Genomic DNA, 12111 nt, shown 5'->3' with positions numbered 1-12111 from the left:
AGGCTGTTCTTTCAGATAATTATATTTATAGGATAGTTTGTCTTAGTTCCTCTCCTTTTCACTTCATGAAATAGTTATTTTCAGCGATATATAGAAACTAGATCAGCAGTAAGTAACTAGTTAAGACAGTTAATCGGGATGAAATGATATTACTACAGACGTACGCACAGGTTTCTTAACAAGTTTAGATGGATAGATAAGAAAACAGAAATATCCAAAAAATCACTCTATATTTTTTTTATTTTTTCTGACGTATTTTTATAATAATGTGGTTAAATGTCACATATAGGACACCTACTTTCTCATTCCTTGAGCGTTTGTCAGAGCGTAGTGACACTCTAAATTCTAAATATTATTAGCTTGCTACTTGTTGGATAGATGAAGTGGAGGGAAGCGAGTGGTGTGTTGTGTGACAAAAAAATTCCAAGTTGAAGGAAACATTTTATAAAACAGCTAGAAGGCTAGCTATAATGTTTCTGAACTGAATGCTGAGCAGTTCAAAAAGAAGGAACAACGAATGCATGTGGTGGAAACGAGGATGCTGAACTGCGGATTACTGGAAGAAGTAGGAGGGGAAGACCGAAGAAGACCTGGGATCTGGGCGGAGAAGCTTAGTCAAGACATGCCATTAAAGGGAATTGATATTGATAAGACCCAAGAATAAGGGAATGTTATTCCATTCTAGAGCATGTTCTGATAAAGTCCAAAAATTATGTGGCGATAGCATGCCTATAATAAAAGACACTCACTATGAAGCACTTGGTTTTATTCCTGCCTTATTAGTCCAGGGCGCATCTGTTTTGAGATGGACGTTGAAAGGTGACTCAAATTTTTTTGCAGAAATTGCTTGAAAATAACTCAAATAATAATATTTAAGTTATTCTCCCACTCAAAATGGTCCGGAACATTGTTTAAATAATCAAAATGTCAAAATATGAAGGAAAAATTTGATTTTTTATTGGTTCTTTGATTATAACTTTAAAACTATTCACTTCTGAAAAAAGTTGTATTAACATAAAAGTTCCGTAATTAAATTTCCTACAATATAGAATTGGTTAAAAATTTAAAAAATGGTCACCCTTGTTCCAAAATAGCAATAATTGCGAAAAAAAAAACATACAAAAACAAGTATTCGCATTTTACGTTTTTCAACCATTTATGCTACACTTAGGACCTTCATATTTTACCCAGAAAAACTTTATGATATAGTAAAATAACACTGCAGATTTCATTAAGATCGGTTTTATAGATTTTGCAAAATAAATTTTGCAATCCAGCTTTCACAAAAAAAATTCATTTTTTTTAAATGTTTCAGGACTGAAAATAAAGCATATAGCAAGTTGAATTATTTCTTTGCTTATAGAAGTATACTGTACCTTTCATTTGCAATTTGCACAATTAAAATCGGTTAATTACCACGGCGCCAGGAAATTTTTTAAATAAACATTAATTTTTGGTGCTACGCGCAGGACAGCGGTGTTCGATTCACACAAGTTGATTTCCACCAAAATTTCTTCCAATCTTTATCCAATATATTATTTTCTTATTCTATATTTTGTTGTATTTTAATATTTAAATTCCACAAAAATCAAACTAATTTTTATTATTGTTTTTGAAATATTGTTTAAACAATTGCATATGTTTAAAAATAATAAACTTTTATTCTCTCAGTTAAAATATATGAACACAGATAGTTTTTGCTAAAAAAAGTGTAATTTCAAAGGATAGAGTATGTGTTTTTATTTTGCAATAAAAAAATTTATTTATTTATATCGAAATGTAATAAAAATTAAAATGTATCAAACATTATCAAAGGTCATTGGAATGCCCAATCAGAGCAAACTATCCGCTGTCCTGCGCGTAGCACCAATAATTAAGGTTTATTAAAAAAAATCCTGACGCCGTGGTAGTTAATCGCTTTTAATTTTGCAAATTGTTAATGAAAGGTACAGTACACTTCTATATGCAAAAAAAAAATCAACTTGCTATCTGCTATATTTTCTGTCCTGTAACATTTTGAAAAAATAATTTTTTTTTGCGAAAGCTGGATTGCAAAATTTATTTTGCAAAATTTGTTGAATTGATCTTAATGAAATTTACAGTATTATTTTACTGTATCATAAACTTTTTCGGGATGAAATATGAAGGTCCAAAGTGTAGCATAAATGGTTGAAAAACGTAAAATGCGAATACTTGTTTTTGTATGTTTTTTTCGCAATTCTTGCTATTTTGCAGCAAGGGTGACTATTTTTTAAATTTTTAACCAATTCTATATTGTAGGAAATTTAATTACGCAACTTTTATATCAGTACAACTTTTCTCGGAAATGAATATTTTTAAAGTCATAATCAAAAACGAAGAAAAAATTGAATTATTCCTTCCTTTTTTGACATTTTGATATTTAAACAATGTTCCGGACCTTTTTGAGAGGGACGGTAACTCAAATATTATTACTTGAGTCATTTTCAAGCAATTTCTGCAAAAAAATTTGAGTCACCTCTCAACGTCCAAATGTACTAATATTTTTACAGATGCGCCCTGGTCTATATAGAACGAGATCCGAATAGGAGGTCAAAATGTACCCATCTGCTTGCCGGATGAAACATTTTTTTTATTAAATTTCAAACATAGACAAATATTTCTAGCGTAGGTTGCCTATTAAAATCGTGCCATAGCTATCCTTAAAGGGGGGCCGAAGGGGTTGAAATCAATATTCCAAACACATTTTTTTTGAAAGTATGGTATAAATAGGCATATTTAGTACAATTAATAGATTACTCATGAAAAAATTCAAGGAAAAATACTAAAAAATAAGCCAACGGTGGTAAATTTTTAAAAGACAGAACTCATCATTGAATCATGGTAAAAAAAAATTTAAAAAGATTTTATTAGCTTATGAGTTTTTCGAGGTAACGCTGTCAAGTTTTTTAGTTTTATCTAATTTTGGCTTTTTGATATCATTTAGAAATCTAAACAAAGAGCTTTTTTTTGCAAAAAAGGGTGAACATCAACATATTTATTATTGTTAAACCAAAAATAAGCGTAAAACAAAAATATATTGACAGCATTACTTCAAGGAATGTCTAAATAAAATATATACAAAATTCTAGGTGAGTTGGTCAAGTAGATAGTTTTTGAGTTATAACATCTACAGCCTGAAAAAAGCAGTTTTGAGAAAAACGCGTTTAAAGTATTGTCAATTTTTATTTTCAATTTCTTTTTTGTCTGTCAAATGGTAAAGTGATGCACACCGAAATATGTTTTTAAATCGCGGAGTAATTTACAAAAGAAAATAAGAACAGCTGTTGACCGTTTCTCACTACGCTCAGGCGCGTTGGCACGAACTTCCTATAAAAGGAGTCGAAGGTAGGGATGTAGAGAGATAGTGTTAAATAGCCCTAGCTTCGACTCGATTTGCAGCAGGTTCGCGCCAGGACTCTTGAACGTAGTGAACAACAGTCAACAGCTGTTTTTATTTTCTTTTGTAAATTACTCCGCGATTCAAAAAGATATTCCGGTGTGCATTATTTTACGATTTGAAAGACAAAAAAGAAATTGAAAATAAAAGTTGACAATACTTTAAACGCGTTTTCCTCAAAACTACTTTGTTCAAAGGCTGTAGACATTGTAACTCAAAAACTACTTGACCGACCCACCTGGAATTGTGTATATATTTTCTTTAGACATTCCTTGAGGTAAAACTGTCGAGATATTTTTTGTTGTATGCTTATTTTTTATTTAACAATATAAAAAATATGTTAATTTTCACCCTTTTTTTACAAAAAAAATTCGTTGTTTTGACTTCTGAGTGGTATCAAAAAGTCAAAATTAGATAAAACTAAAAAAACTTAACAGCGATACCTCGAGAAACTCATATGCTAATAAAATCTTTTTGGATTTTTTGTTACCACGATTCAATGATGAGTTCTGATGTCCACCGCAAAATTCATTATATTTTGAGGTGTCTTTTAAAAATATGCTAGCGTTGGCTTATTTTTCAGTATTTTTTCTTGAATTTTTTCTTGAGTAATCTATGAATTATACTGAATATGCCTATTTAATTTAAAAATAAAATAATTCTACCATACTTTCAAAAAAAAAATGTGTTTGGAATATTGATTTCAACCCCTTCGGTCCCCCTTTAAGGATAGCTATGACACGATTTTGATAGACAACCCATGCTAGAAATATTTGTCTATGTATGAAATTTAATCAGATGGGTACATTTTGACCTCCTATTCGGATCTTATTACTATTCGGACTATTAGTATAGTATTATACAATTGAAATAAAGTACTTGAAATAAACAGTATCAAAAATATATTTGTTCCAGATATTTCGATTTGTATATTTATAATATACTGAAATGTATATTTAAATTGACAACGTAAGTAGCGCACTCTAAAACAATGATAATAATCAAACTAAATTTATATTTTATAGTAACACTGGTAATAAACACGGTTGATATGTTATTGGAATGCTTCCCACAAAAATGCATTCTAATTTATAACGTATTTACAGAAATATTAATGTGACTAATATATTTATATATAAAGCTTAAGGTAATAAATTATTCTTAAATTTCAAATAAAATGACAGGTCAACTTTAGAAATGACAGATGCTATTAGCAGTGAAAACTCAGAATGACTCGGCAACCCCATTTGAAATACATAATATGGGGTTAATTAAGATGGGGAGATGCGCTGGCGTGTCAGCTTTTTAATGTAGCCTTAAACCCAATTTAGATAACAGAGGAACAATAATTAAGAAATCAGTTCAAATTCTAGCATAAGCTGACGATATGGACATTATACATAACAAGAACCAGGACGATATATGTCACTCGATTTGTGCATCTGTTGTTCTTCGTTTTACTATTTTTATTTTGAGCCTATTCTGGTCACTACTGGGTTGTGATCTGATCATACGCCGACACCGGCACTTATATATGGGTCATTGTTGATGTCTCGTATCTCCTAAACCTGTTGTCCAATTTAAGTAATTTTTTTAATATGTTATAGCCTTATCTTTTAACAATATCGCTGTAATAATATTGTTGCTAGACAGGTAAATTTTCATTATACCGGGTGCACGAATCAAACTGTGTTTTTTTTTCGAAGTTCGTAACACCCTGTGGAATATTCTAGCATTTATAAAATACCGAAATTAAAACCCAACTATAGCCTGAAAAACATTCTATTTTTTTTATTCATTCGGTTGGATAATACAAAAGTTAGGTACTTTAACAACTAGCATGTTCTTCATCAGTACAGGGTGTTTCTAAATAAGTGCGACAAACTTTAACAGGTTATTCTGCATTAAAAAATAGTGACGGTTTGCTTTATAATCGTATGTCCGCAAATGCTTCGTTTCCGAGATACGGGATGTTGACTTTTTTTTACAAACTGACGATTTATTTATTGCTTTAAAACCGGTTGAGATATGCAAATGAAATTTGTTGGGTTTTAAGACGTAGCTATTGCACATTTTTTGACATACAATAAGAATTTTATATTCACCATTGACGTGAATACGGGTAATATCATCCGTCATATTACCCGTATGCGCACCAATGGTGAATATAAAATTCTTAGTTGCATGTCAAAAAATGCGCAATAACCATCTCTTAAAACCTACCTAATTTCATTTGCATATCTCAACCGGTTTAGGGCAATAAATAAATCGTCAGTTTGTAAGAAAAAATTCAACATCCTCTATTTTGGAAACGAAGCATTTGCGGACATATGTTTAAAAAGCAAACGTTCATTATTTTTTCATGCAGAATTACCCCTTAAAGTTTGTCGCACTTATTTAGAAACACGATGTACTTATGAAGACATGGCTAATTGTTAAAGTACCTAACTTTTGTATTATCCAACATAAGCAACTGAACCAAAAAACAGAATGTTAAGAAAACCTGAAGCTATACTTGGTTTTTAATTTCGGTATTTTATAAATGCTAGAATATTCCACAGAGTGTTGCAAACTTTGAGAAATAAACACAGTTTGATTCGTACACCCTGTATACAATGAACATTTACCTGTTTAGCAACAATATTATTACAGCGATATTGTTAAAAGATAACGCTATAACATATTAAAAAATGACTTAAATCGGACAACAGGTTTAGGAGAAACGAGACACCAAAAATTACCCATTTTTTTTGGGTGTCCGTTTCCTCTGAGCAGTGTAGAATTGCGCTGCTGTATCTTTGTCTAATACTTAAACTATCTAGTTTGTTATTATTCTCTCTTCTTGATCTGCTGGTGACTTCCACGTGTATAGACTTCTCCGTGGCAGTTTACGCAATGTATTCGCTATCATAAAATTATTGTTTTGGCAAATTTCGATAAGCCTATCACCCCTTTCGTTTCTGATTCCCATACTGTATCCTCTTGTACATTCTTCTAGTTTTTCTTTGCGTTAAAATCTTCCGTTAGAATGATAACTTCTTGCATTTTAATAGATTTTAATATCTATACCATTAATTTTGTCTACGCCTTCGTAGAAAGTTTCAATATGGCTCTCTGGTTTGTTCGCTCTTGAAGCATAAACTTAGGTAGGTATAATGTTTATTTTGGGCTTGTTTGAAAATCTTTATAGTAACATTAAAAAACTTTATCGCTCGTGCGAGATGTCTAAGATAAGGTCTAATTCTCTGGAGGTCACCTCTTTTTTGTTTTCAGGGAAAGACCCCCTAGAACTCACTCTTTTTGATGCCGTAGGTATCGGGAATGAAAGAATTTTCCGTTAAAAAACAGTGAGAGATGGACAGCCCTACGGCTTAAAACAAGGGATGTGACTATAGGTAAGAAACACCATGTTAATACCAGTTTTAAGAGTATCATTAATAGTTCATTATTAAAAACTTGGATGAGCTTGAAGAGGAAATTAATAAATGTATCAGAAAAAACTCTCTACCTCTCGTACCTCTAAAAAAACTTTCTTACACGTGAAAAATGAGGACAATTCTTGATTCATTGTACAACATATTATGTGTCTAGAATTCGCAGAACCCATTTATAAATTGGAAAACTCTCAAATAAAAAAAAGTTTCGAATTAAATTTAAATTAATAAACTTAGTAAAGAGGTTATTGGTGACGATGTGTCTATGTACCAAATGATGAAGTTTTATTGAACCAGGTACCATTGTTTAAATTTAACCGATTTGAACAGCATGCATAAATAAAACTAAAAATAAATTAGCAACCGACAAACTTTCAAACACACATTACTAAAAATAAATACCTTGATTGTTGTAGTACCCCACCATCGTTTTTGTATCTTTTATTTCGTCTTCGCCTAATTAGAAACCAAACAGTCACTGATCAATTAACACATCCTGATGACACCTGCCACTCAACGGTAACACGATGCACGCGACGCAAGGAGTCCCGACGCCTCAGTATCCGGAAACGTGAATGAAACTACAACTGGACGTCGAGTAATAAGGCGACGCTAGCCTGAAGTTTTTGCGAGATCGCGAGGCTGAAAACTTCGCTGAAACTGTTACGACTATAACGCGCAACTTCGGAAAAAGTTAAGGATTGGCTTCTTGATAGAAAAATCTGAAAGTTCAAATGAAAATAGCTGGTTTAGTGCCGTCGTTTATATGTACCTGATTTCTGAAAGTTAAACTTAAGTATCTAGATCACACATGATTATTTTGAAAAAGTAAACTCTGTTAAGAGACTGTGCCACTTATACAATGACAACATTTGAACAATAATTTTCGGTGTTTTGTATTTTTATTGACATGACGTTTGTTCAATTTTTCACATACTAAAAACAATATTATGTTTTTCGCCGAACTCCTATAATTCCTAATTTTCATTGCGAAATAATTACAACCCTTAATAATAATTCCTACTTAGCAAAAGTTTCTACTTTAGCAAAAGCTAAAGCAGAAGCGTATTCAAACCTATACGATCAACTTGATACCAGGGAAGGCGAAGCAAAGATATATAAAATAGCCAAACAGAGAGCAAAGAAAGCAAGAGATTTTAATCAGATTAGATGTATCCGAGATGAAAATAACAAAATACTAATAGTTCAGAGAAATAAGGAAAAAAATAGCCTGTTGGTGACACAACCCCCTCCAGGCCGAAACCAAATTTTTTGAGTAATATGGACATCTATAATAATAACCTATATATTTCCTGCAGCCGATTTTGATGATATACATAGTTATAAACAAATGAAGATCAAAAAACGGTAAATTTTCGCTTTTTTCGTCTATTACTAAGAAAATAGTCATTTTAAACAAATTTGAGAGTAAGAAACTCATAAACGGTATAAAAAATTTCAATACGGTGTTTGCTTAATATGTCTATCCTTATTGGTTGCTTAGAAAATTGCAAAATAAATTATAAATTTTGAGTTTTTATAAATATTTATAACTTATGTACAAATTAACTTAGAACCTTCTTATTACACAGAATGCTGAGACTTATGGTGCTTAATTCATACCCTAAATTTCGAAGAAATTGGTCAAATAGTTTAAAAGTTATTTAATTTCTTTATCCCACATTTATTTTTTTTGCAACACTGTAAGTCAGAAAATGATGAAGCTACAGTAATACTTTGGATAGTTTATGGAAGAAGGAAATTTACAGTATTAATTTAATTAAAAAAAAATTACAAAAAATAATTATAAATATTGCAAAATTATTTTGCAAAAACATGTGAATTAAATAAATGGGGGGGCTAACTTTGTCCCTAATTGTCCTAGGACAGTTGTTTTTCTTTCTAAATGTTTATAAAAATTCAGTCTTTCTAAATATGAAAAAATAATTTTTCTACAGGTAACGGTTAAAAAGTTATTCTAATTGTTTATAAGTAAGCAAAAAATCGACATGTTTTTTCAAAATAATTTTACACTGTTTAAAATTATTTTTTGTCACTTATTTTTAATAATGGTAATAGTATAAATGTTCTTCTTTCAAAAACTGTCCGAAGTATGATTGTAGCCTCATAATTTTCTAACTTGTAGTGTTGCAAAAAAAATGAATTTGGGATAAACAAATTAAATAACTTTTAAACTATTTGACCAATTGCTTTGAAATTTAAAATATAATTTAAGTACAAGAAGTATCAACATTCCGTGTAATAAGAAGGTTCTAAGTTAATTTTTACATAAGTTATGAATATTTTTAAAAACTCAAAATTTATGATTTTTTTTGCAATTTTTTAAGCATTCAATAAGGATGGACATATTCAGCGAACGCAATATTGAAGTTTTTTATACGATTTATGATTTTCTTACACTTAAATTTGTTTAAAGTGCTTAACTTTTTGGTAATAGACGAAAAAAGCGAAAATTTAGCGTTTTTTTATCTTCATTTGTTTATAACTATGTATATCATCAAAATCGGCTGCAGGAAACATATAGGTTAATAATATAGATGTCCATACTACTCAAAAAATTTGGTTTCGGCCTGGAGGGGGATGTGTCACGAGAAAAATCTTATTTCTCTGGACTATAATTCACGAAAAGGATGTCCAAAAGAGATGGAGAAAGTATTTTGACAGTTTATTAAATGAAGAATTTGACAGACAGCGGGTGGAGTTAACGGACACAGTAACAGCAATGGTTACCAGAATAACAAACGAGGAAGTGGCTCAAGCGCTTGAAAAAATAAAGAAAGGAAAAACAGTCGGACCAGATGATATTCCTGGGGAAGTATGGAGAGCATTAGGAGAGACAAGGATAAGTTGGCTAGCAGGTCTATTTAATAGAATTATGGAAGTTGGACACATGCCAGAGGAATGGAGAAGCAGTATATTAGTACCTGTCTACAAAAACAAGGGAGACATACAACAATGTACAAACTACAGGGCTATAAAACTACTTAGCCACACCATGAAAATATGGGAGAGCAACAATATTCATTGTAAAGCAACTGATGGAAAAATACAGGAATAAAGAGACCAACGCTCATATGGTATTCATTGATCTTGAGAAAGCATATGATAGAGTTCCTCGACAGATTCTGTGGTGGGCACTCAATAAGAAAGGAGTCCCTGGCGAATATGTAAAGATTGTGAGAGATATGTATGAGGGAGTAACGACTAGTGTTAGGACAGGTGTGGGAGAGACTGATATTTCAGTTGAAAGTAGGATTGTACCAAGGCTCGGTGCTTAGTCCTTATTTATTCTCATTAGTTTTGGACCAGATAACAGCGAAACTACAGGGTAGCATTCCATGGTGCCTAATGTATGCTGATGATGTAGTGTTAATAGGAAATAGTGAAAGAGACTTGGAACAAAAACTGGAACAGTGGAGACAAGCTCCGGAGGAAAAAGGATTAAAGCTTAGTAGGACAAAAACAGAGTATTTGGAATGTTCATTTAAAGATGGAGTTACTACAAATAAAATGGTATCTTTTAATAGTGAAATGATTGTAAAAAGCAATAGTTTTAAGTACCTAGGATCGGTATTACAGAGTAATGGAGAAATAGATGGAGATGCATGCAGTAGAATTAGGGCTAGATGGACGGAAGTGGAAAGAAGCAAGTGGTGTGTTGTGTGACAGAAAAATTCCAATGAAGCTGAAGGGAAAATTCTATAAAGCAGCCATAAGACCGGCTATGATGCACGGAACTGAATGTTGAGCAGTGAAAAAGAAAGAGGAACAACGAATGCATGTGACGGAAATGAGAATGCTTAGATGGATGAGTGGAGTGACAAAGCGAAGAATATAATTAGAAATGAGCATATTAGGGGAAGTCTAGGTGTGGCCAAAAAATGAGAGAGCATAGGTTAAGATGGTTTGGTCATGTTCAACGTCAAGACGTTAATCACTCAATACAAAGAATAGCTGAAGTACAGATTCGTGGAAGGAGTAGGAGAGGAAGACCAAAGAAGACCTGGGGGAGACGATAACGCAGGATATGTTGGTAAAGGGGATTGACATTGATATGACCCAAGATAGAATTGTGTGGATAAATGCAATTAGGGAAGCCGACCCCGCATAGGGATAAGGCAAAGAGAATGATGGTGATCTTTAATCCCCAGCCTCTACAAATACAGACATTTTAGACTATGGAAAAGAAAAGTCGCTCTCTCGACTACCGTTTACCCCCCAGAGCAGAGGTTCCCAAACTATTTTCTTTCGTAGGCCCCTTGTCATGTTTTTCAATTTTAAATCGACCCCTTCCTATTTAGATCCTCCAATTTTAGACCGACCGTATTAATATAGTATTTTTTTTTATTAATATTAATTTTTTTAATATCAAATTTCTCCAATTATACGGTTTTTTGCAATTTTTAAAATTGTTTGCCATTGAGCCCCATTTTCATTATACAGACACCCAATTTTTATTTTCGCTCACGTAGACCTCTTTCAGGTTCCAATCGTTCCCTGGGGTTTGATATAGACCACTTTGGGAATCACTGCCCTAGATTATAGGTGCTTTTCTCTCTTGGTCGTCAGGTCAGTTATTTTACCACAGACGATAGACTATTTTTTCTGTTCGTGAAACGCTCTTAGTGAAAAAAGACTATACAAAAAGAAAAAATAACGTGAACACTTGATAAAACTGCTCCAATCCGCTAAAGACAAACCGAACTCATGTGAGTGCGTGTCTTATATAAGAGAACAATAGTAATATTGTTGAGTGTTTAAGACTTCTTATAATCAATTTTTCGTTCGGAATATGGATTATTTTCTTACATTAAAGTTACTTATCGGGGAACTTGGGCTGCGATGTAGAGGTAGTATCTTTTGTTTGAGGTGGGAGTACCAACAGTCAAAAACTGAAGGTGGTTTCAAAGCAATTGGTCCTTATAAATCAGTCCACTTGAAAAGAATCTGTTATAACATCTGTTATAAACAGTCATGCATCTGTTATAAAAACAATTAGAAATATAATATCAGCGAAGCATGGATGATGGTCAAGAACAAGGTATGTAATTACTTACATAATAATTTAAGAAAATCACAGGAGATACATAAATATACATTATATAAAGCCAGTTCTAGATCAAAAATCAATAATAGACTATGTAATTGTTAGACCAGAGTCAATGGTTAAAGTCGAAGAAGTGGGGGTACATAGAAGAGCCACCTCATGGATCAGACCATCATTTGGGAAATCAAGAA

The 12111-nt window shown here is 32.1% G+C and overlaps 2 protein-coding genes across 4 annotated transcripts in view; one reads left to right on the top strand and one right to left on the bottom strand.

Moving 5' to 3' along the window:
- LOC126884830 (aminopeptidase N-like) overlaps positions 1 to 12111 on the bottom strand; it is a 174358-nt gene that overhangs the window by 85222 nt on the left and 77025 nt on the right. For 2 of the 3 annotated variants that reach the window (XM_050651091.1, XM_050651094.1), the window contains exon 2: positions 7255 to 7574. The exons of the other annotated variant lie outside the window; for it this stretch is intronic. In XM_050651091.1, coding sequence (XP_050507048.1) covers positions 7255 to 7279 — 25 coding nt within the window. In that variant the 5' untranslated portion in view covers positions 7280 to 7574. The remainder of the gene's footprint in view (positions 1 to 7254; positions 7575 to 12111) is intronic. 3 annotated transcript variants of the gene reach the window in all.
- Positions 6683 to 12111, top strand: part of LOC126884839 (uncharacterized) — a 166762-nt gene continuing 161333 nt past the window's right edge. Inside the window, exon 1 of the mRNA XM_050651120.1 lies at positions 6683 to 6813. The gene's annotated coding sequence lies outside the window, so the exon portion shown is untranslated. The remainder of the gene's footprint in view (positions 6814 to 12111) is intronic.

Source organism: Diabrotica virgifera, chromosome 5, assembly GCF_917563875.1.
Source record: "Diabrotica virgifera virgifera chromosome 5, PGI_DIABVI_V3a".
Classification (NCBI taxonomy): domain Eukaryota; kingdom Metazoa; phylum Arthropoda; class Insecta; order Coleoptera; family Chrysomelidae; genus Diabrotica; species Diabrotica virgifera.
This window is presented reverse-complemented; position numbering and strand designations above follow the sequence as displayed.